The 25038-nt window shown below is 42.5% G+C and overlaps 1 protein-coding gene across 10 annotated transcripts in view; it reads right to left on the bottom strand.

Moving 5' to 3' along the window:
• Positions 1 to 25038, bottom strand: part of RASAL2 (RAS protein activator like 2) — a 176647-nt gene that overhangs the window by 51537 nt on the left and 100072 nt on the right. For 9 of the 10 annotated variants that reach the window (XM_068691231.1, XM_068691232.1, XM_068691233.1 and 6 more), the window contains one exon: positions 3918 to 4024. In XM_068691231.1, the coding sequence (XP_068547332.1) occupies positions 3918 to 4024 (107 nt within the window). Of the gene's footprint in view, positions 1 to 3917; positions 4025 to 4796; positions 5020 to 25038 lie in introns of those variants that run through there. The other variant, XM_068691236.1, reaches the window with a different exon arrangement.

Below are 25038 nucleotides of genomic sequence, written 5' to 3'. Positions count from 1 at the left end.
GTGAACCTAGATGGAGACTAATCGCAGATGACGATATTTGGGGAAATGGGGAAGAAAAGAAAGGATGAGAGCTCTCATCTCCGCACATGTGGCTTGTACAACATCAGCATCAGTAGAACCCACAGTGTTCCTCTTGGTGGGACTAAACCAGAACAAGCATGTTCCACGTGCTGGTCCACAAGTGGTTGGTCCTGAGAAAGAGTATAACTACTGAAATCGCACTTTTCACACGGTAGGGAGCTTAAATCTTTTTTCCTCCAGTACACATGCAAGAGGTAAGAAGGCAAATTTCCTGAACTTTACACGTCAGCCCCTTAAAATAAATCCCTCACTGACCGCTGCCACTGAAGAGACTACTTAAAAAATGTCTCGTCAAGGAGATGTTCGCTTAAAGGCCATTATGCTCTTATGAATCAAAATTCCAGATGCCAAACAAATGCCAATTAGCAGTATTAAAAAAACAGATGCCTTGTTCTGAGTGAGTATCACTGCCTGGTGTTTGAAGGGAAAAAAATGGCACAGAACATGCTGGAAGCCACTGCCCGACTGAGAAGACAGTTTTTAAATAGCTTTTCTGAGAGGCAAACTTAAAAAGCTGTAAAAGCAACTTATTATGGAAGTCTCAGCATAATTTTTCATCAGTATGGAAGAAGGTTAAGCTGTCCCCTGCCTTAAGCTGCTTTCTGTTCGGAAGTCGAAGCAGGGTGTAGAAAAGGTACAGCACAGAGGCAGGTCCGCAGAAAGGCTAACTGAAACAGCACTCACCCTGCAGCTGCTTTTAGCCCCCCAACTCACAATGTGGGTGTCAATGTTTGGAAAACCAAAAATGTAACTGCTCTGATTATTCATTTCCATTATGTGTACAATAAATCCCTGTCAAATAAAGATGACCTCATAAAAAGATTTTTAAAGCCATCACAGGCACCCGTTACACCCTTCACTTGGAGCTCTTCTCAGACCAGTGGTCGGAGACTTCCACAAGGTGTCCAGATCATCCACCTCCTCCTGAGAGCTGGCGAATTCTTAATGTGAAAATCAAAGGAAGAAACATGAATCCTCCTCTCCCTGGCTTATCATCCACTCGTTAGATCTGCACTAATCCACAAAGTTAGCAGGGTATTTTATTTCAGGAGTTTTGGTTTGAGCTCATCTGTATGCTTAGGCGATCTGACTTTAATTGCAGCTTGCTCTTTTAAACAGATCAGAAGTTGGCCTGTTTTAAAAAAGGGTGATCTCAGCCCCCACCTGCACCACAACCTGCTCAGGAGTACCGGCGTATAAATGGACTATTCAGAACAAAACCTCCAAAGCCAGAAGCCTCGTCCCTGTGAGAAAGACAGGAGGGTGCATTATGCTCCTGGGTATACAGGTGGCCGGACAGACAAAGCAGCATAATACCAGCTACACGTGGCACAAATAGCTTCTAGTTTTCTGCTGGTTTATGCCCAAGGAAGGCAGCCATGTACTGCTTCCTGAGCCTCTTTGCCTGAGTCCTAAAAAAGCCCAATAAATTGCCAGGATAAATGAGGACCATTCTGCAAAGTTCTGGGTTTGAAATGGGGAAAGAGCTAAGAAGTACTGCAGAACTATTAGAGAAGAATTAGGGAAATGTTAAAACATTACCTACAGATGGGATCATCAACAACAACGTCCAAAAAAGGGGAACAAAAAAAAAGAGATAAAATAAACAGTACAGATAGTAAACAAGCACTTCTGATAGGTAGCTTACAGTTGTTAGGTACAGGCTACCACCACAACATGTGTGTAGATCTACAGGCTAGGACAATTACTTATAGATGAAAACAAAGAAAACAGAGAATTTCTTATAAATGAAGGTGAGAACAGCTAGGACTTATGAAGCCTCTCTGAGTTCAGAAATCCTCCTGGCATCATATGGACCATATGGGTTCAGAAGAAAAATCTCAGAGGTTGGCATAACAGAATATTCTTGTGGTAGCTTCACATCTAACTAGACTGAAACCCTTTTTTTCCCCACAAAGCACTGCCCAGAAAACAGATCACTGAAGTGATGGAAGGCAGGAGCACAGAACAGCTGAGGTAGGAAGGCACCTCTGGAGGTCAACTAGTCAAATCCCCTTCTCAAAGCAGTGCCAAGTAGAGCACGGTGCTTAGGGCCGTGTGTCCAGCTGGGGTTCGAATACATCTTCGAGGATGGAGACTCCACAACCTCTCTAGACTACCTGTTACAGTGTTTAATCACCCTCACACTAAAAGAGTTTTTTTCTTACATTCAAATGGAATTTCTTGCATTTCAATTTGCAACTATTACCTCTTCTTCAAAGAGAGCCCAGCTCCATCTTCTTTACTCCCTTCTATCATGCATTTATGCACGTTGCTAAGATTTCCCCCAAAGCTCTCTCTCTTCAAGGCTAAGCAAAACATTCTATTTTAACTGCTTTTTCAGTTATTTTTCTAACTGGATTAAAATAGTATCAATTGATACTATCATAATTGATAATTAGCTATTGATACTAGAGGTTTGAAGTACGATCTGACAAAAAAGCCTCTACAAAAGAAATATTCTTCACAATGAGAACAGCCAAACATCGGAGCAGGTTGTCCAGCAAGACTGTGCAACTGCTCCCCTGAAGGTTTTCAAAACCTGCCCAGAGAACACCCTCAGCAGCCTGATAGAAGTTGGTCCAACTTAAAAGAGGGGGTTGGATCATAGACTTCCAGAGGTCTCTTCTGATCTATATTATTCTATGACTCTAGAAAGGAACCAAGGATGGATATTCAGTATATTCACCCCTGAATGAAGGAACTTAGGAAGCAACCAGGTTGCTCTATTCCGCTTCTCAATTCCATTAAATCCTGAGTTTACAGGTTGTTTTAGACATGATATATTCTATATACACTCTGGAGAGCTTTAACTCTTTTATAATTTAAATAGCTCTTATCAAATCCTTAGCTGTTTCTTTTTAAATTCTTATTTTTAGAGATGACACAGTGTACAGTTTAATCAGAAAACAACTTTTACATGCATTTGGATACAAAGTGAGCTAAGGAATGTGTTTAAAATGGATGAATGTTATCTAAAGCAAGGGAAGAACATATACACTGAGGTACAGAAATGGTATCCATGTCCACACATAATTTAAGAAGAGACAACATTCTCTAGATAACTCTCCTCCCCCCCAGACTTTAAATGAGACAGATTTCTAGCCAAAAAAAAAAAAAAAGAAAAAAAGAAAAAAAGAGGGGGGGGTTATGAAACGATATGCAATATTCAAGTAAGATATTTTAAACCATGAATGACTATTGTCAAAGGATGATAAAACTGAGCATCTCATTTTAACTTGAAGCATTTGCCCTCAGTCTAATAATAGAAAAGCCTTTCTGTTCTTGGATAAACTGACCGAAGACTGACACGGGCAAGAAAATCCACATTCTAGCCAAAAACATTTGATGCAGACTCACAGCCAGCTGAACTCACAGCAAAAGCTGAAGAGATAAAGAGCAATTAACACACCTGCAGAGATTTCACCAGCTTCTGAGTAAACTATAAATACATTTCAATTTGCTATGTAGTTCGTTGACTTGAGGGAAAAATAGCATGCTATCACTAACATAAAGGAAGTTTTTGCCTAGTCAAAAATTGAATATGTAATGCAATCCCTGGCGGCGACTTCAAAAGCATTTATATAGGTCGCTGCCCATATTTGAACTGATGTTTCATTATTTGCAACTTCAGATCAATCCAATGAAAATAAGCAAGCTATAGATCTACCAGAAATTTCATCTATAATACATGACAGTTGATACCAATACTTCTTGGTCAACTGGAAATATTAAGTAAATACTCATTTTTTGCCAGAGCCCTGTTGATATTTTTATCTCCTCCTCCTATTCCATGAAAAAAATAAATTCCTCCTTTGCAGAAAAGGCACACTTACTGGTACTTTGAAAGGAGAAGTATTTGCAGCGTCCATGGAGTTGGTTTTCTCAGATGTGCTGGTCCCGGAGATGCTCCGTCTGCGAGGAGATCTCTCTGCTGGGACCTCTGAGGAAGAAAAGAAAAAGAGGGTGAATGGGTGCAGGGGGGTGGGGAATTTTATGCTGTACAGGACAGACTCCTCAGCAAAGTTTCCAGTGCACACTAAACTGCTGAATTACACTCACCTATTTTTATTTTTTTTTTGTCTTATTTGCTCCCTAAATTACAGGAGCATTTCCACTGACAGATTCAAGGCTGCGTATCTGACTTGATTGGAGGCAATAGGCATGAAAAGTGCTGGTAAAGATCAACACCCAAACATATATTGCTGTTTGTGAGATAATATTCAGAGAACTTTAAATTATTATTTTTTACATAAGCAACACAGTAATTAACTGGTAACTAAAATGAAGCCACAGAGAAATTCAATTCTAGTCACAGCTGAACACAATTTGACAGAGGTCAAAGTTCGGTCTTATGTGACCACACAACTTGCTCAAACCCTACAACCACCAGAAGCCCTGTAGCAACCCGGGTAATATGACATATATATCTCCGCAGATAAAAAAAAAAAATAGGTCAACTTATCATTCTGGCAATATGACCTTACTAAGACACGACTTTGGCATCTTAAATCCACGCAGGCTGATCTGATGAGCACAAATATTCATAAAAGATACGCTTCTATCTGATTCTATTGACTTACAAAGTATATACAGTATTTTTTTAAAAAAATCTGGCATACAGGCACACGTATACTACACATACATGCTCTTTTATGCCTAGCTAGATACACACACACACGCACATACACGCATATACACACAGACACAGATACCTTTATCGCAACTGCTGCCCATCTCCGGCTCAATTGCCAGCCTTAAAGGAATCCAGCTTCACAAAACATCCTAACACGGGGAGGGAAAAAAATCACTTCCTAGCAGAAAGTCTATTGTTATCTTCTGAATCCTACAGAAAAGGAATAAACGGCGACTCCAGCCAGTGACATTCTGACTCCTGCCGTGTTCCTTTCAAAGACAGATGCAGCTTAAACTTCCATTCCTGGCCTCCCGGCCCTGGGGATCCGTGCTACTTCCACTTAGGAGAAAGCTGGGTCTCTGCTCCCCTCCCTTCCCACAGCTTGCGGAGAGCAAGCGAGCGAGCAAGTGAAAAAGAAACACACAGGACTGCAGCTATTCAATCAATCGCTCCGACTGCACATCCTCATTAGTTACTTTCAGGCTATTAACAGACGCCCAACTGCCGGCTTCCCTCCGTGACAGCAAATTTCACTGTATATCCTGATTCACAGCAGCAAAAAGGGTTTACAGAGATATACAGCCAGCTGGTGCCACGAGAGCAGCGCTTTTCTCAAAATAACTGACGAAAAACCGAGAAAAGCCTTCTTCAGGGATAACACTGCGATGCCATTGTGATGGCTTTGCATTCCGGATTTTCATGTCATCAGAGTTATAACACGGATCTCCCATGGATGCTTGAAGAACGACAAAATGGAGCATACTGAACGAGAGGCTAAGAAACCCGGACCCTGCAGTATTAGTGTCTCACGCTGTAGATATTTATCTTTTGAAAAACCCGACCGCTAACACTCAGCCTCTCGATCTGCTCGTAACCATCGATGGGGAGAGGACTGCAAGCGGGGAGAAGAGCCTCCTAACCCGGGCTCTGGAGCGAAGTGTAAGGCTCACTGCAGCTACCCCTGGGAAATGGGCAGGGCAGACGGCTCGCTGCCGACCGCGAGGATGATGCACGAGCCCCGCTCGCCCCGAACCAAGTAAATCACGGGCTGCCAGAGCTGCCGGTAACAGCAACAGAGAGATGCTGCTTTCGGGGAGCCCTCTCCTCTGGCTGATGAGCAGCATCGGGCACTGCCCCGCACAGCTCAGGAGGCATCGCCTGCCCGGTGCTGGAGGGTAAGTCCCTGTCAGGGCACCTTTAGAGAACCAAATGCCGGTGCTAAATTGGGGTTTCTGTGTAACGGTCAGCCCTGCTCCCTCAGCAGCCTCTGCAGAGGCGGCTGGTTTCATCCAAAAACGTGCTCTCCTACACCGCTACGAGCATCCCCCTTCCCCTCAGAAGAAAAACTTATTTCCTGCAGCTCCTGTAAGCTCAGCTCTCCCAAAGAGAGCCGTATTACGTCGGATTTAAATGATGGCTTTTGCTGTTCTCCTTGTAAATGTAATGAAAGCAAACGGGAGCGATATATTCACTTGGAACCGGGGAGTAAAGCGAGCACCTTTTATTTTAGATTGAATAGTAATGAGTAACGTAATAGGTTTGGCTTTCTCCACTTCTCACACACAGGAAATCACATCAAAGCTGCTTCAGTAATTTAACACAGTCTGTTAACTTTGCTGAGTCATAAATGAAAACAGGAGCCCGAATTCCCCGCGATTTTCAACAATAGGTGGTCGCTCTGCGAGGCTGGGAGATCAGGAGAAGTTTCTGATTAAAGCAAAGGGAGCTGAAGTTGCACCGAGGAACGTGGCTGGCTCTCCTCGCCTTCCCCCCTCCCACCACATCTGTCCAGGAACGACTCAGGTTCTCGGCAAATAAACCACTGAGGCTCCGTCAGTGCAATGAGTTTCTCCTGTTCTCAGCCCACCACAGAAGCGTATCAAATGGGGAAGGGAAAATGAAATATTCATGAGGCACCTGTAACAACCTAAAAATAAAACTACCTTCTCTTCCCCTTCCAAAACGCAAGAGCTAACAGACAGCATGCTCAGTCCCCAGGAAACTGAAGGCCCTAGATAGAGCACAATTGTCAGGAGACGTTAACTCAAACTCAGAAACTAACGGCACTGCCATGACATCCGTAGAACAGAATTTTTGCTGAGTTGTGTAAAAAAAAAAATCTATACTGTCATCACTGAGCAAAAAATTAGACAGTTCCCTCTCCGGCTCCACAAGCAATGCTAGAGGCTACTCTTGCATAATCTTCACCTGCTGTAAAAATCAATGCACCTCTCATAGGCTCAGTATTAAATTACAATTGCTCTCCGCATTGCTCACTCTCAGGGACCAGAGCTACAAATAAATCCCATTGTTTCTATGGAGAAACAGTCTGAAACCCTCCTCATCCCCTCTCAATCGCTGGGGGGGGGGGGGGGGGGGGGAAAAAGAGAGACAGATCTTCCCCTTTTCAACCTTAAAAAAATCCATCAAAGAAATGAGTTGTGAGCATCCCTATGGGGCACCTTTAATCTATCCCCTCATAGAATGATGATATGCAGCAATATTTATGTAAATAAATATTTATGCAGATCCATATTTACACACTACATGGTAACATACACCAATTAGCTGAGGCAATTACTCCGCCATGGCAGATGCCTCTGAAGAGGGACGTGCCCAGGGATGCAAGGCAGGGAGATCTCTCAACCTCTTCTCGTTGCCCCACTCCCTCTCCACTGTAGCACTCGGGCTCGTTTTGTTGGCCAGAAGGCAGCTCTGTGCCAGGGGAGGTTCAGGTTGGAAATTAGAGAAATTTCTCCTCAGAAGAGCAGTCAGGCACTGGGACGGGTTGCCCAGGGAGGTGGTGGAGTCACCGTCCCTGGGGGTGTTCAAGGAGAGGTTGGACGTGGTGCTGGGGGACACGGTTTAGTGGGTGACATTGGTGGTAGGGGGGTGGTTGGAGCAGATGATCTTGGAGGGCTTTTCCAACCCCAAAGATTCTGTGATAAGCAGCTGCAGGGACTGCCCTGCTTTGAAGGAGACCATCTGGGCCACAGCCTCGGTGCCCTCCAGTCGGGATGTGTCTCTCAGACTGCTGGATTTCCTACAGCTTCGTGCTCCGGCCACTTGAAATCCAAAACCTCACTGCTGTGGGAATTTGTATTCTGCTGTGAAGAGCTTTTTCTCAGAATGACAGGAGGAAAGATGAAACAAACCTCCCAGCTTTGCAGGACAGCCCTTGCTACTCTATCTCAATTTTTGTGAATTAGAAATGGATTGGAGAAGGGCAGGAGAAACAATCAGGGACAAAGAAACATCCTCAGGGGTTACAGTGAAAAGAATGAAGCTACTGAACTTGTAAATAAGGTCACAGAAACAAAGATTGCAGGGGTCTCCCTGACTCTGCGAAGGGCACGGCACTGGAACGAATGCACGGCCGCAGTGGGACGCCCTGCCACGTGTCCGGACCGTGCTCGTGTCCTCCCAGCACTTGCGAGAGCACCTCCAGGTCTGAGAGCTCCTGCTAACAGAGTCCACAAGGGTGACTTTGAAGAAGTCCCAAGGATCTACCTAGGAATGCAGAAAAAGGGAAAATGCACCAGCAAGCAGAGCTCCCGCCTGTCGTTGCTCACAGGGGCTGGTGCTGGCCTCTGTGGCAGCAGCCACCAGTTAACAACAGCACACGGCTTAGCGCTGACGGATCCCCTGCTACGACATCCTCAGCTCCAATGATCACAAAATATTTGGATTTGTGAAAGGCTACCCTGAACAGCCAAAGACAGACTATCGACAACAAATTTCTATTTCTTTCCCAAGACATACTGCTGAGCAAAAATCCCATCCTCATACTCATTCTCCAAATAATCTTTCTTTGAAATCTTTGTTCTGTCTTTATTGGGAAAGGGGCAGGCTGCTGGTTCTATCTCATCTCCTCGATAGGAGGATAAAAGAAAGATTCAGCAGGATTTCAGAGACTGGGACCTCCATTTTTTTTTTCATCTGTGCACATCCTGATACGGTACCTTGGTCTGTGACTAGAGTGGATAGAGAATATGATTCATAAAAAGAATCAATGCATCCTGCCTGTGAAGTCTAGCTTAATTACAGGTCTCTGACAAACACAAAACCAATTCAATACTACCAGTTACACACCCATAGCCAACCATTCCCAGACTGCCTCTCAGGTGCAACTGTATTCAAATGTCCCTGCTTGACACAAACCAAAACAGCACCCGACCCAAATATTCACCCCACTTTTGATAGCTGCCTTGGCACTCCCTGGGAGAAAAAGGTTATTTTTTGGTATATAAACAATCCTGCAATTAGCCTTTTTATGTAAGCAAGATCCAATGAGCTACACACACACTATGCCTTGTTTTCTAAAGCAAAGTTTGTTGTTGTTGCTTTAAATCTTGTACCATTCACTCAGCAGCACTTACCCCAGTGGGCAAGCCACCTAATTATTTACCTATCAGCCGTGCCATTTTCTAAATTAATCTGCATGGACAGCCTATTATACGTTTCAAATACAGTAATGCCTAGAGGTCTATTACCAGGCTGCAGCCTGGCTGGCCTAACTACTAAATAGACACCGTTTCTGCCCCAAAGAGCCTACAGCCTTCTTAATTTGAAACAAAGCATTATTAGAGTGTGATAAGCTTTACAAGGCAGGAGGGAAGAAGTGCATTAAGAAAATAAGGCATGCAAATTAAGTAAGTTATCCTTGATGGGCCTCTGGGTGATTATTTATTTGGAAATTAAACTTATACTGAAGTAATTATCCTCAGATAAAATAATCAAATCCTAGGGGATGAAAACAAAAGAGTATCTTGAGAAGGGTTGTGAAAAAGCACCTTTGTCGTTTAAGATTTGTAAGAAGGGTCTAGAGAAGAGCTTCTCACAAAGAGGGCAGACAGAAGAGACCCTACTGCAGACATGGCAATGGATTACAACGCACTACGGGATTTCAAGGCCATCCTCAGCACTATTTTCTCCTCTGTCAAAAGGCCAATTAGTCTTACAGATTAGCTACAAGAGAAACACAAAAAACAGCAACACTTGACTTTTTGTGACTTAGTATTTCTTTTACAAACACACTTCAAGAAATGACGGGCTTAAATCTAAGCTTGGAAGAGTTGGAGCACTTACGGGTTTGCCACTGGAGCTGGTTTTTGAAGATGTTATTCATTAATGTAACCACCAGTTGAGTGGTTTACTACAGCGACAAACACACTGACATTCACTGTTTCACAATCAGCAACTACAGAGGTTGTTCCTTACTTTACAAAGACAGCACACTACAACTTCTGGCTTGCAGGGCAGAAAAACTACAAAGCCAAGTACAGACACTGCCTTTCTGCTCTATGTTTTTGTTAACTATTTCCCTTGTGAGCCACTGATCACCTACTGCAGTCTGTAAGCAGTGAGGGTGTCTGTTCAGTCCCGATGGTTTGGTTTCGTCGTGTACCTCTGTCTTTCTACGTATCGATGGGCATGTGCACACACACAGCACCTACAGCACATTAACTAAGTATCACATTATGGCATTCAAGACTTCATCAGGACAGAAGAGGTTATTTTTGTCTCATTGAAACAACCTTAAAGGGACAAAGTGCCCAAGTGACAGCTCTAACGAGAAAGAGATCTTGGGTGCAGTCAGTATTTACTTACTATTTCTTCTACGTTGGTGAAAATACCCACACCAGCTGACAAATTACAGGGAGTAATAAAAAGCAGGAAGAAGGCAAGTGTTAGGAGATATATAAGAAGGAATGAGAAAAAAAAAAAGGTACATCTAAACCTCATCTGAAAGATGCTTATTACCTAATGAAATAGGAAGCCTCATATAAAAATAAATAAAGCTGTTAACATTTTATCTTGGAGCATTTTTCTCTAGCATTTTACTCACTTGGGGAAAATTCAGACTTTGGTGCAATTCACAGGCTGTTATAAAAATTAATTAAATGCCTGTGTAAAAAGCCTAGACTAATAGCAAACTCAAAAAATATGATCTGTACTAAGTCCTGAAATCTAAATTTGTGTTCCAAATACATTATGCAAATTCTACCTGATGTAACTTAAAGGAGAAAATTGAAATTTGCACTGAGAGCTCTTCCACATTTATCTAGGTAACTAGACAGGAGGAAAAAAGCCAGAAGAAGATAAGTCTGAGAGAACACAACAGTCACAGTCACAGAACACTACACTGCACAAAAGCTCCCAAGTCTAGAAAGGGAAACACAAAGGAAACCCCGCAAAGCTATAGAACTCTATCATCAAACAACTACTAGATCCCAGTTATGATCAAAACCTCTCAGTCCATTAGCAGGGATTTTAAAAGAAAACCCTGTGCTTTACGGAGGACTAAGTCAATCAGACAAGTCTTGCAAGATGATCCAGGTAAATAGCAATGATTTTAATTTGCATACAGGTAATTCTGTTGGTTAGACACTTGCATTGTGTTGGCATCTAAAAAAATGTGATTGAATTAGTGCCCAATTCAGAAAGTGCATAGTGAGCAACCTACAGTTGAAGTCACTTAAAAGACATTAAAGTCATCGATTCTTGAGGAGTTCAGTCTGAAAGACAAGACCTAACAAGCAAAGCAGATGAATGCACAGATGAGGCTGGAAGAAAGGGCAAGAATATCATAAAAGATAAAAAAAAAAAAATTGGCTTTCAAGTACTGACTATCACAGTCCCTTTACGCAGAATGTTCTGAAGAAACTGAACGTGGCATTTAGTGAGTACATCATCAGCTGTTATCAGACTGATACATTCACTCTGAGGCGGTGGAAAGAATCCTCCAGCTCTGCAAATACAAGTCAGGAATGAAACATATGTGCATCCCTGGCTGTTCAGTATCTCCTCTGTATGACAAGTCCAGCCACATGAAATTTGGAATACTTGCCCTTTTTTACCCTCCTCATGTATCAGCCTTGAAAATCTCCTGAGCAGGTTGACTCCAGACACAGCAGTATAAATTGCCAGCCAACACAGAAACAGAGATGAGGAGCTACTACCACACTTGACCTGGAGATGCTGATGTCCTCGTTAGTTCCTAATGATCTTGGACTGCCCCTGCTAATTCAAATTACCTTGTGTTTGCTGCAGAGAGATTGCACACAGACAATTAACACAGATGAGCTGATGAATGGAAACTTGTTCTCACAGTGTCATTTGTTGAGAGGCTTATGACTTAGACACACAGTATTATATCAGTATTTATTATCCTCATTATTAAACAACAGCCTCAAGCCACAACTTTCAGAAATCATCTCTTTTACTCTCTGCAAAAAGCCTGTGAATCGGGGCATTCTCTAAAAAGCCATGCTTTGCTCTGGTTATTGGTATGTCCTCACTTGTCACTGGCTCTTGGGGAATGGAAGCTCCACAGCTCTCCCCTGTGCCTCGTGATGGGCCAGAAGCCTGCTCTGAGCTACACTACCTCTTGCTCACTCTGGCAGGATCTTGCCCTTGGGCAATAAAATCTATTGCTATGGACACACAAGAAGAAAAGTCTCAATGTACAGCAGATACCTGATAGATGCCATCAAACCTTCAGTGTGGCTCTGGATAATTTTAATTAACACGTGCTTGGAGGCAAAAAATATCTCAGTTTTGTTACACCCTCCAGACTCCATGCTGAATAAATACTCCCTGGCATGTATAGGGTGAGGTTTTGAAGACTTCTTGAGGACCTCTTGGTGTGGAACAAAACATGAATGCAGGCCTACATGTAAGGGTGGAAACAGCAATCTTGTGAAGAACAGCACTGGAGCGCAGTCCACACATCCTCTTGTCCCTGCTCACATTTGACATGGTATTCCCAAAGAAGTCCACGGCACATAGTGATGAAGTAATTAGCAAATACTAACAGACCTGGGAGCACTTCCTTTCCTCCCACACTCCGTACTTTTCTGGACCTGCTAAGCAAGAGAACTGCTTCCCATAGAGGGAACGTTGTAAATGCTGTCTACTGGAAAAAGTATAGCAACACCAGGAGCTGCCCTGGGCTCTGGATGGAGAACCAAATCAGGCAAAATGCACTAGATTGGCTGCTGCCTACTTGACTGACAAAGTTCCACACACTGCTGACTACTGTATCTTGGCAAAAATAAAAAACTGTTATAGCAAACAAATTACTTTAAATAGTTCATCAAGAGGAAAGGGGGATATGTCTCGGGCTTCCTGTCTGAGCAACTTGGAACCTGGAAATTATCAGAAGAGAATGAAAGCATCCTGTGAACAACAAAATGTGAAAGAGTGAGACGGAATGATTTATAGAGCTGACACTGAAATAAAAACAAATAACAACAGCTTGACATAGCAACAGCTGAAAGGGAAAGACAAAACAATAATCAGCTTCTTTGTGCGAATGCTGTTTAAAACATTTTTCAGGCTTTTACTGGTATTTATGCTGGACTATAAATAAAAGAGTAGTTTCAATTTTCTACTTGAATACAGTTAAATTGATGTGTAAGTACGCAGAAACAGAGCACAGGATTGTTTGATTGTGCTTCCTAGATTTAATTTCTGGACTAGAGTAGTATCTGATCCCTTGGCTGAAATTTTTATTCCAAACACATCCAGACATTTCTCTGGAGAAGCAAAACTTTCAGCAAAGTCTCCTCTTTGATTTATCTTACTAGCATCACACGGCTGTGAAATAAAGTTGTAGGCATGCTGACAGCAACGAGTGGAAGTAGAGTGGGGGTTCTCCCTCTGACACACTGATCAGCTGGTCAAATGGCACAGAGGAGGAGAAAAACAGGCTGTAAAGAAACACTTTTTAGTCCAGAAACAATCTACTGCCATATTAAGATGGCACATGCCCATTTCTAACTTGACCTTTGCACTTGCAGCTATTTTAAGCAGATTCTAACCAGGTTTAATTAATAACTACTTATCATTCACACACTTTAAAAGACATAACATCAAGTGACTGAAGAAATTAAGTGCAGTGAAAGTAGTAAAGGCTTGCTAGTAAAATGTAAACAACAACAAAAAAACAATAACAAAAAACAACAATTAGCACCGTACCGTACCAAGAAATGAGAGAAGGCTTTTCTCTTCTTCTGTGCTGCTATCCAGCCATTCGGCCACATCGCCAGGAGAAAGAAGACTCATTCTCCAGCCAGAAAACTTTTCCATACAGAACTCAGTAAGTGAACGAAGCAGGGTAGGAAGGGTGGGGAGGAGCGGATGGTCTTGGGATTCCAGTACTCCAGTTGTTGGCTACACTGACAACACAAGAGCGTGATCCTGCCCTGCTCTCTCAGCCCTACATCTGACAGCCCATCCTGACACAGCAGGCATGGGTGGGAGCACAAAGTGAGATCTGTACTTCTTGTCCCTTTGTGTCAGGTTTCAGTCCAAGCAGGAACAGAAAGAAGGCAAAAAAGGGGAGCAGGGGAAAACAAGGTCTGAAAATCCAAAAGAGGTTGCAGGTTATGATGGAAACAGTTTAAATAAAAAGAAGAAACAGATCTCAGAGCTCAAGAAGCTCAAACAAGTAAGTGAAATCGCTCATCAGCTAAGTGTAATATATCCCTGCCATCCCTTAGAGTGTTGGCTTTGTTTGTAGGCTCAGGCTTTATGCTTTATGCCAAAAGAAAAAACAAAGCTCAGAGGCAATTTAAATACCCTCCTCACTCCCAAAGAGCCTGCATTCCCCTGTTTGCAACCCCCTTCGTGCTCCAGCTATTATAACAGCATCCCAGCCTTTCTTACAATGAATTTGTTCATGCAATGGCAGGTTGATCAATCTGTGAATAGGAAGCTCCCACCCCTCCCTCTCCCCTCCTCCTGCATGGCGGCGGCATTGATCGGCAATAATGGAATCTGCCTCTGCCTGCCAGCAGCAGCATTACAGGGACCCGCTCCTCTTCCTCAGCAGCAGGCAGCCCCGCGGCGCTTCAGCCTCGGCTGCAACAGAGCAAAATAAGGAAGAGGTAAGGGAGAGCAGCGCTCACGGGGGCTCGAAGAAGTCATCAGTGCTAATGGTCGATTTTTTTTTTTTGAGCGAGAGAGAAATGGAAAATAATTCTGCTCTGTCTAGACAGTGGGCTTGCTCTGCACGGCTCTGCAACGAGGACTTGTCATTGTGACTTTCTGAAGGGTCACATTTAATTGTACAGGATTTATAGCACTTGATTTATTCTACACAAAAGAGCATTTTACAGGTTTACACATGCAGGAGCAGAGACGGATCGTGTAAGTGAGGGACTCCCGGGCCCCACAAATCAAAATTGCCTTTGTCCTCAGGGGATGGAGCTGATGCTCCGATCAAACTGCACTCTTTAAAGAGACAGCCGCCTTTTGTTCACCATTTTCTGAACCTGTCCTGATTTTAAATAATTTATACACATGCCAATCCCTATTACAAACTAGGACGCTTGCTGACCACTGACTAAAAGCCAAGGCAAAACAACAACAAAAAGCCATTAGATCAGCAAAGCGGAGAATTAGATCCCAACCAACAAACCAGGGGAAAAAAAAGACAGCTATCAAGTCCCAGCAGGGAAGAAAATTCCAATTACTTAAGACAAACTGTAGCAAAGTACCGTTTGTGCAGGAGGGATATTTTCATAAAACACCTGCCAAGCAGGGCTGATGCTCTACAGAATTCACAATTAACGAGGGAACATGGGACAGAGCAGCTGAGGAGGGAGATACCCAGCAGCACACAGGATTCAGCTGAGCAGTCCTCCCCCTGTTCCCACTGATGAAGTGCATACCCCACCCTATGAACAGAGGAATTAAAAAAATAAAATATTGTCTGTATAATCTAAAAGACAGATAGAAAGACATCAGATATGCTTTTCCATCTAAGCAAATACCAGCTTTTTTTTTTTTTTTTTGACAAAATGAGCTTTTCCAATAAATTTTCGCTGTGTGCAGAGGAGGATTACATTTTGTCCAACTTCTACAAGTAGGATCTTCTTTGCATTAAGAATAGGCAAACTGATGACGCAAATCTACTTGCAGTAAGAATGGAATTAAATACAACTTTTTGAGAAAGGATTAGGTAGCTATTTTTCGCTATCCAGCTGGTCAATATGAAACAAAAATATTTATCTCCTTCCTTTTAGTTTTCTGTGAAACAGATATGGTGCTCCAGAATACCTGATGACCCTTCTATTAAAACTGGTTTAATTCACAATATTATCTATCAATTTCATAAATAACAGGTTCTAGGGAAAACAAAATTAAGAGTATTGATTTCCCATGAACGCTTCTCATCCCCATGAATTTTCTGTCCTTTCTAGGAGCACAGATTGTGTACAAATTCTGCTTTCCTCCACAGCTGTCTCACCTTTTGTATCATGATTCAGCTTTATGAAATCCTTTCAATATATTATAGAGGTCATGTTAACAGGGGAAGTATATTAAATGCTGTAAGAAAACGGAGGCATAAGATTTCAGACAGTAGCATTGCCTGGGAACTGAGATGACATCTAAGTTTTCCACATGCAGAACCCTTGCTCTCCTGTGGCATTCACCTTCCTGGGGCAACACATGGGGATAAAGTCATGATTACAGTCATCTAACCTGACTGGTTTGAAACGCCTCTAGAACATCGCCCAGCAACTCTCTTCCATGTGTTGCATTATTTCTAGCTGAGCAAAGGCACATCTTCCAGGAAAAAGGACATCTTATTTTAACAGACACTGCAGAGAGGTAACAAGGCAGTCTGTTCGCCTTCCCTACGCTGTTCCAATGGTTAACTGCACTTGTGGTTAGCAATTTGCTCCCTGTTTCCAAGAAGGAATTTATCTAGCCTCATCTCCTAACCACTGGGCATTGGCTGACATTTGTATGCTTCGGTACTCTCCATTATCAAATTCTGGTATCAGAAATCTCCTCCCTGTTTGCATCCTTTGTGAATGTCTGGTTTCAGACAATCACTTCAAAAATATCTTCAAACTCCTTTGTAGCATTAATTTTCATTTTGAACACTTCTAGGGAAAAAAACAAGCAACCAACCAAACAAAAAAACTACCACAATCAAAAAGAAGACCAAACTTGCTCCAGGCCTGGAGGAGGGAAATAGTACTGGTCTCCTATTAAAACTTGCCACAGGCAGAAGAAACACTGTGAATTGCTTCTTAAATTGCTCTTTCTCCACCTTAAAGAAGGTCTTGTGCTCTAGAGCTTACCAAAAGCTTTCAGAAAAGTCCCATTTGAATTTTTCAGGGCAGCCAGGTTTTTAGGTAAGCTGCAAATAAGCAGGAGAGGAATATTCAAAATGTATCTAATATTTTCATGCTGTGAGACCTACCCACTTGCTGAACCACTGCAAACACAGAAACCGTCCTATCAACCAGAGCAGAAGTGCCCAAAATGTACAACTATCCTTTGCAGATGACTGAAGCTACAGAAAGATGGGAGAGATCAGCGAAGTAATGCTAAACAAACAAAACAAAACGGGGATGAGCAGCAGCTGCCTTGAGAGACTGCTGTTTTCCAAAATTAGCACTGGTAGTTGTATGGAACAGCAGGTTCTGTCATGAAAAAACTCCTTCAAAGTGTTGGGATTCACCTCCCTCACCCCTGAGGGTCTTAAGGCAGACGAGCCCACAAGACCAAGAATTAAAGCAAACCCTTATGTTTTCCAATGTCTTATATAAATAATTTAAATCTTGTGCACATCCCCAACTAGTAATTCTTTACATTACCGCCAGCGAACAAGCTTCCGCTCCTTTCTGCACTTGTCAGAAATGTCAGCCTCCTACAGACATGACTTTGAAACCTATGAAACTAAGCAGCTTTGCCATCCCGTGGATTTAAAAATTAGCATTCTTGATAAGTAAAACTACGCAGAAGCATGAGAACTTTTTTTTTCTACATGAATTTTAGAAAATGATAATTCATAATCTATGCAAATAATAGAGCACAGTTGCCGTCTGATGTGGATGCTTTGTAAGCACAAAGTAGAGGCACTATTATAAATCATAATGTATTAATGGTCTCTGCATGAGGCACTTACAAGAAAAGGAAAAATGGATCTTACTTGCACCAGGGATGGACTGACGGGCTGATTGATGGATATTGCTACAGTCAGTAGGTGATTTCTTCACAGCAATATACATTAGACATTGTACACCCAAGTCATTCCTAATAAAACGCTTTACGGTTAGTTTAGGAGCAAAGGAAGACAGGATATTTACGGACCTGAAAAATGAAATCCTCCCTTCAGAGCAGGGGCACAACTGACAGGGAGAGGGCAATTTTTTCCCACAAAAAGCAGGCAGGCAAGGATGTATAAAATAGCTTGCCTGAGGTTGCAGCACTTGTTAATCCACAAGACACGATACACACCTGCTCTTCCATTTCCTGGATCAATGTCATATATACCAGACAACACTATTCACCTCTACACTTGTCCGTTAGGAAATGGGAAAAGTTATTTCAGTCATTTCCCCCAGAAAAATGCCAAGCAGCTATAACTTTTCTATCCTATTCAATGCCATGGAGCAGAACAAGAAAGCTAGCTTTAAAATAAGTTTCCTAGGTATCTAAAAATGTCAGTTCTAGATGCAAAAATGTGCTGTTTCCTGCGTTAAATCATTTTAAGTGCCCATATATAATGAATATCATATTGTTTTGAGAAGCAGTATTACAATTTAACAGCCTTCTAACCACACGATAATCTAGTTTAAGAGCATCCGGATGGACAAGGCCGAGTCATTCATTTTGCGTTACGGAATCATGGCAAAAGGATTCACAACTATTTGGTGACACAGATAACTTTTTGGCTTAAGCCCCATAAACTACACCAGCCTGTAATACCATGACACAAGCTGGAGGCAGCTGAGCAGACTCATTCTGTTGCAAAGTAAATCAATGGCAGATTTACGTCAGGCACAAGACGATGTGGAGCACAGCAAAGCACACAGGAAGCCCTTTTTATCAGAACTGATGGACACTCAGGTCTCCTTAAACTAGTCCATTCTGCTCTGGAAAGTGAAACCACACTGCTGAACTGCTAGCCCACATGTACACAGTATCATCTAGTATTATATCTTTTGAGATTGCTTAATGAAGTGATTTTAGTGCAGTCAGGGATTGGTAGCACTCGCTCTCAGCAGCTCTCATCCAGCTGAAGGTGACAACCTCTTTATGCCACACCTCATTGTACCAGGGTGATAGCCCCTCTTATTTGCAGAGCAAACATCACTTGCCTTCCAAACCCAGCTGAGGTCACAGACATGAACCTAGTGGCTGTTCAGGAGGGAAGCGAAGCACAACATTTCCTAAATAATAACTGCTGGAGCAGCAAGGCAGTGAGGGCAGCGAGAGCCGTGCCTGCTGACAGCCTGTAAAGATAAATAGGGACAGGAAGGCTCAAAATGAAGGTGAACAACACAACAAACCTTGAAGTTCTCTAGTATATAATAACACAGTCAAGAGCTCTCTTGTGTAAGTGACATTTTAAGTAATGTCAGGAAGCTATTTCCACACTTAATTTTGACAAGGGGTTGGAGGCAAACAGGTCAGCAACTGAAATGAGAATTTAAACCGTGAGGGCCTAGCTTTTATAAAGCTTTTCCATGCCCATTTAGCTTTCCAGCAAAATCATCTCCTCTTGGCTGGCTGCCTGTACCTCACCTCGTAGAAACTGAGTGGCAAGCCCCTACCACAACGACACAGCAAACAGCTGGGTACCTAAATCTAACCAGGGGCCCTTCCCAGCCAGCAGCCGCTTCAGGCAGGTCACTTGGACACAAAGGACGGCAGCTGCCAGCACGGAAGTTGGCTTGGACTTCCCCTGCAACATAAAGATCTGTTTGTCTGCCTGTATGAACCTAACAATGCTACAGAATCTTTTCTGTGATTGCGAGCTATGTTTTAAGGGATTTCCATGTCATTGTTTCACTGGTGTACAGAAACTACGTTGAGTACACGCAATAGCTTAGCATCACAGACGTGCTTTTCACGTTAAAGAAACAAAACTGTCAGAAGTCTATGAAGCCACCTGCTAGGGAACTGAATTTCAACCTACTTTTAAAACACCTCTTAAAGGGATGCTTGAGAACAGCAGAAGACTGGAGTGAAGCCATCAGCTGAAGCCCAACGCAGAGTGAGTGAGATACGCACCTGCACCGGCATCACAGAGGGTGCCCAGCACTGTGGAAGAAAAGAAACGTGGCTCTATCTAGAGGCCAAGGAGGCAGGCATAGAAGGAACCACCATGCTGCTCACGCATAGCAAGACAAGGATAAAGCCTTAAATGATCTTAAAATAAAAAAATTGGAGTAATTGAAGACTAAGCAAATTACTGTGATTTTGGTTGTTGGGCATGTTAACCCTAAACAAGCCGGTTCCCAAAGTCAGAGCTTGCTAGCACTAGGACAGTTTTACCACACCAGGGCAAACCATCCTTTTCTTGTTCTCTACTTTCCACGGAAAAATATTTTGCCTGTGTTACAAAACAGTGACCAACCAGAAGCAATCAACAGCTCTGACACAAGTATCTCTGCCAGGGAGACTGTTGCATTTTCAGAACTTCACTGACAAAGCAACCTCAGTTTTTTGTGCCTTTATTCCCCCCTTCCCTTCCTACACTAACTTAATTACCTTTTTGTACTCCATCCAACTTCAGGTATCTTCAGGATAGCCAAGGATTCAGCTAAGTTACGCTGCTAGCAGTATGGTACTTTGTAAGCGTCTATTAATGACTACTCTAAAACATTAAGCTAATTTCATTCCAAATTAGGGCGAAGACATTATTTACAGAGTCATCCACTCCACAGCGCTTTTCCAAACTGTGAGCCATATGCCTTATGTAAACAGACATCTTGTATTCAAGCCTGAATACATCCAGCTATGTATTTAACACGCTGTACGTAAAGACTACTTAATATCTGATGCTGGTCTTCATGTGATGACCTTTTCCCCCAAGAATGTGTTTATGAGGAACACCACCTATATTCTTTCCCTCCCATCAAAAACACTGGGTGTTCAAAAGGAGGAACAGACTCAAAATGTTCTGGAAACACAGAGCTCTGTCTTGGAGGAGTGAGGTGGGTGGAAATACCACAAAGCAAACCAAAGCGAACCCCACCAACACATGCACTTCTCCAGAATTGCTGGTAAGTGGATGCTGTGGAAGCGACAGCTTGAAATGGATCAAGTCTCAAGCACTTTAAAAGGAGATTTCTGAGCTAGCATTGTTGCTAGAAATGATATTTAGCACTTCAACACCAAGGCTATAAGAAAAATTAAGAAGAAAAGAACCTGAGTGATGTCAAACCTTCAAAAACGGATGAACAACAAGAAAAAGATCAATATTTAGGGTGTGATTCCCGCCACCCACTGAGACCAGTCGTATCTCCTGCCTCACAAATCTGAAGATCCAGCCCAAGTACAAGAGATCGTCCATCTTTTAAAGCAGTATAAGAGAAAGATAGGTAGTGATTTTTGAACTTTGATACTGGGAGGACTGAAATCCCTACTGTCTCTTGTGGTATCAGCATTACAGCACTTTTGTGAACAACAGTTTCCAAGAACTCCCGTCTTCAAAGACAAGCACAGCTTAAACATGATCAAGATGAAAGTTAACAAGGATGAACACGATTTCTGCAGAGCTACTGGAAGAAAAATGGTGTTTTGGAGAAAGCTAAAAACAATACATGCTGACAAAACAAACAGAACACCGGCAACACAGCTTCCTTCCTCTCTTATGTCCCTCAGACTTGCATCTCTCAGGTTGTCTACAAAAAATGAACCTTTCCAGGCAATGAAGAGCCAGATGCAGCTCTGCTGGCTGTAATTTCAAGTCTGTCAAGTATTACGAAGAAGGAGGAGGAAATAAAAAAAATATTGGGCGTAAACCGTTCGGGTACAGCACCACTGCTATTTTACAGATGATAAAGATTCTTCAGGTTTTATCCATTCTAAACCACTTTAAAGTGGCTGTATCAGAAATACAGATAAGGAGAAGCATCTATAATATGACTGATTTATCAGAAAATATATTCAAATACCATGGAAAAAGTACCTTTCAAATAACTCCTAGTGCTTGTAACGTAATCGGCAGGGACAGGTATGCTACACAGGGTGAGCGATCTGACAAGTTATTACTATCCTCACAGGCACCTACTTTGTCCTTTGCACTTCAGGAAGCTGACTTCCAACGAATTGTCAAAAGGAGAAAACAAGGAGTTTTTTTTTGAGGAAAAGGACACCTTGTATTAAACTGTCCTCTGAGTTGCTGTTTGGACAGCAAAGAACTTTCCCATGAAAGCAGCAATCAAGGATGGAAAATGAAAACAATTTTTCCTACTCATTGTGCAGGCCAAATACTTTGCACAACTTGCATCTTCAAGTGTTGAATTTTGCCCAAATTCAAAAAGAAAAGCAGATGAAAATAATCAAGACAGTTTTGTTGGACTACTACCTTAAATAATGCTGGTCTGTATATTACTTTCTGACCTACTGCTTATCCTTGGCCATATCCTACTGCTTGTACCTTCAAACACAGCAGGGAAGCAGCCGGGAGCCATTTTTCCTATTAATACTATAAATTGCTTGGACATCTATAACAACAACAAAACAGATGAAAAAAGAACACAGTGAGGGTTGAGTCTGGGTGTATGTGTTGCTGTTGGGATGTGTGTGTGTGTTACATGACGAGATATGATCAGATAGGTAGAGAAGTAGAATTTTGAGAAAAATAAATGGTTTCAGGTGAAAGAGAGCTAAATGTGTCTTACCAGTCTGCAAGAGTTTGATGCCAGATGGTTTCAAAGTCTTTTGAGAAGCAATTCAACACAATCAATATATGGTACCCTACCTATCATACAACTTGTTTTTTTAACTTCTGCTCAGATCACGTAGGAACTGCCACACCACCCCACCAGCATACAGATTGCTTCCTTTCTTCCTGCAAGCTTTAGTACAAGGTAATATCAGTTTTATGTAGCACTCCCACAACAAGTCCAACGTGCTTGTTTTCAGAACAAACTAAATACCAGCGATTCTTGCAAAGCCGGGTTGAGGGTGCTGTGCCAATAGGGAACTTTACTCCACCCTGAGGTCACCACTTGTGCCTTTTGTATGGCGAGAAACCACAGCTTTGCCAACATCATCAGGTGGGAGGTGAACTCTGCTTGACTGGCACAGACAAATTCATAACAACCTGCGGCTCTAACACCAGGTCATGAGACAGAAAGCCAACAGCCAAAAGCTTTAAGCCTCTAGCAGCCTGAAAGCACGCAGCTTGCACTTACCAGGTATGTAGCAGAGAAGGAACATTCTGAAAATGAGAGGTTATGGCCAGCAATATGATTTCCTACCCTGCCTATGAATCATGTGGTCTCCCTCCCTCTTACTACTCGGTTCCACCTGTGTTTATAGGAATACCGTGTTAATCTCTATGCAAGCATCAAAATAGGGCAACTGCCAAAGCCTAAGGTCTTTCCAAACACCAAAGATAAGTAGAAGAAAGGCAGTAAACAGAGTTTGTTTGTATTTTCTTAATCTGCTTCCAAATCAGGGACCAAATTTAGTGGTGAAGGAAGGGAACACAGCACAGGCAAGAAACTCTGGTCTAGGTAACTTTTGTGAGGACATACCAAGTCCTCCATCTTGTGGACAAAGGCTTAATTTCCAACTGACAGTACCTTAAAAGATTCTTCTTGGACACTGGCACGAGTTCCACTGAAGAATATATCCGGCATTTTAGACTGACCTCATGACTTACCAGGACATGGCTTTAAGAAAATTAATGCTGTAAAAGTTGGCATGGGAATCATGCTGTATTTTGCAGCATTTGGCACTTTTCCTGTAGCCATTATTCCTGGAATCAAGCAAACACAGAGACAATTACAGCCTCTATTCTAGAAAAAGGACCTGGCCTTCCTGGTTAGAGTGCAACTGAGCTTGAAAACCTGACTGAAGGCTACTCTCAGAAGCATCAAAATGAACAGGAAAATGAGTACCAAAAAAAAAAAAAAAAACAACAAACCAAAACAACAACAACAAAAAACAACCACAACCAACCCACCCTTCATTCTCCTCTCTTCTAAGTCAGACTTGCAATTTTGAATGCTTGTGGCTGGTGACACTCAAAGGTTGCCCAGAGGCCTACTGCGAGCAAACACATCAGTGGAGCTGTCTCACTTCTCTGGCAGGCGCCCACGTCCCGCCATCGCCCTACTAAAGTCCCTGCTGAGCTTGCTGCAGGTGCAAGAGAAGAAAAATGCCATGTTGTGTATCATAACAATAGATCCACTGCGTAAGGAGCAGCACTGTTCAGCTATGTAAGGAAACTCTATGTACACTTGCCATAGCTACTTGTAGATGCCATCATCTGCTCAGATAATCAGCTATTATAGAAGTCCACAACCCAGTTTTTGCAGTTAGGTTTACCATGACAATTCCAGCACCATTTCCCATTAAATCCACAGAGTATATACATATATAGGAAGGCTGCTGACCATTTAACATTTAGAGCCAATTCTGCTGAAACTGTATGCAGTGACTGTAGTTGCATCATTTGCTTGCTGAGTTCTTGTGCAGATCTCCCCCTCTCTCCCTTACTAATAGCAGTCACACAAATATGTAGAAAATTAAGTGGAATGGGATCATTAGGTCTCCCTTCTGCCATTGGCCCAGTTTCAAAACTCACCATTATTAGCTCTTGTAAAAAACATTTGTGCTGTCTGATGCCAATTAGCCAACAAATCTAGATAAAAGGAAGTATTCCCTTTGTGGAGAATTAAAGCTTTGAAAAGGTACATACCTCCACAGGCTAGAGAATGAATCCGTCTCTTGATGCCAGCAAGCCATTTACAAACGCCGTCCATACGCTGTATGTTGCTACATCACATAATTCCCTGACTTTCCTGTTACAGAGTTGATGTGACAATTTCTCCCAGCTATCAGAAAATAGCAATGAGCTGGTCAAGCCTCGGTTTACCAGAACGCCCCTTCCTCCTGCTTATATACAAATGAAGCCGGTTTGTTCCCATGAGCTTTAAATAGCCATGACAGATCTTTCTGACAGAAGTCACTTCAAGTATTCATCAGAATTATGCAGGTTTCCCCTCCCTCTAGATTTCTGGAGACAGAAAGAGCAAGAGCACCCACAGAGTATCAGATAAAGTTAGGCACAAGATGAAGAATTTGCAGGAAGGTAAGCTGCTGCTCACGTCTGCCTTCCAGAAATCCCCAGTACTGTATTTTTGATTCTGCGTCGCATTAACATGTAAATTGTATGAAGAAGCCCGCCCAGAAAGGTGGGAAATTCTAAAGGGTACGTCCTGGCAACCACCCCAAGATCATCTAAATGAAACTTGGAAGGGATCGGGACTGTGCTGCCACGAGTTCAACTAATCAGTTTGCTGAAAGTTTGCTTGTTTTGGGAAGAAACA

The sequence above is a fragment of the Anas acuta genome, chromosome 8, assembly GCF_963932015.1.
Source record: "Anas acuta chromosome 8, bAnaAcu1.1, whole genome shotgun sequence".
Classification (NCBI taxonomy): domain Eukaryota; kingdom Metazoa; phylum Chordata; class Aves; order Anseriformes; family Anatidae; genus Anas; species Anas acuta.
Note: the sequence above shows the minus strand (reverse complement) of the source record. Positions and strands in the feature narration are given on the sequence as shown.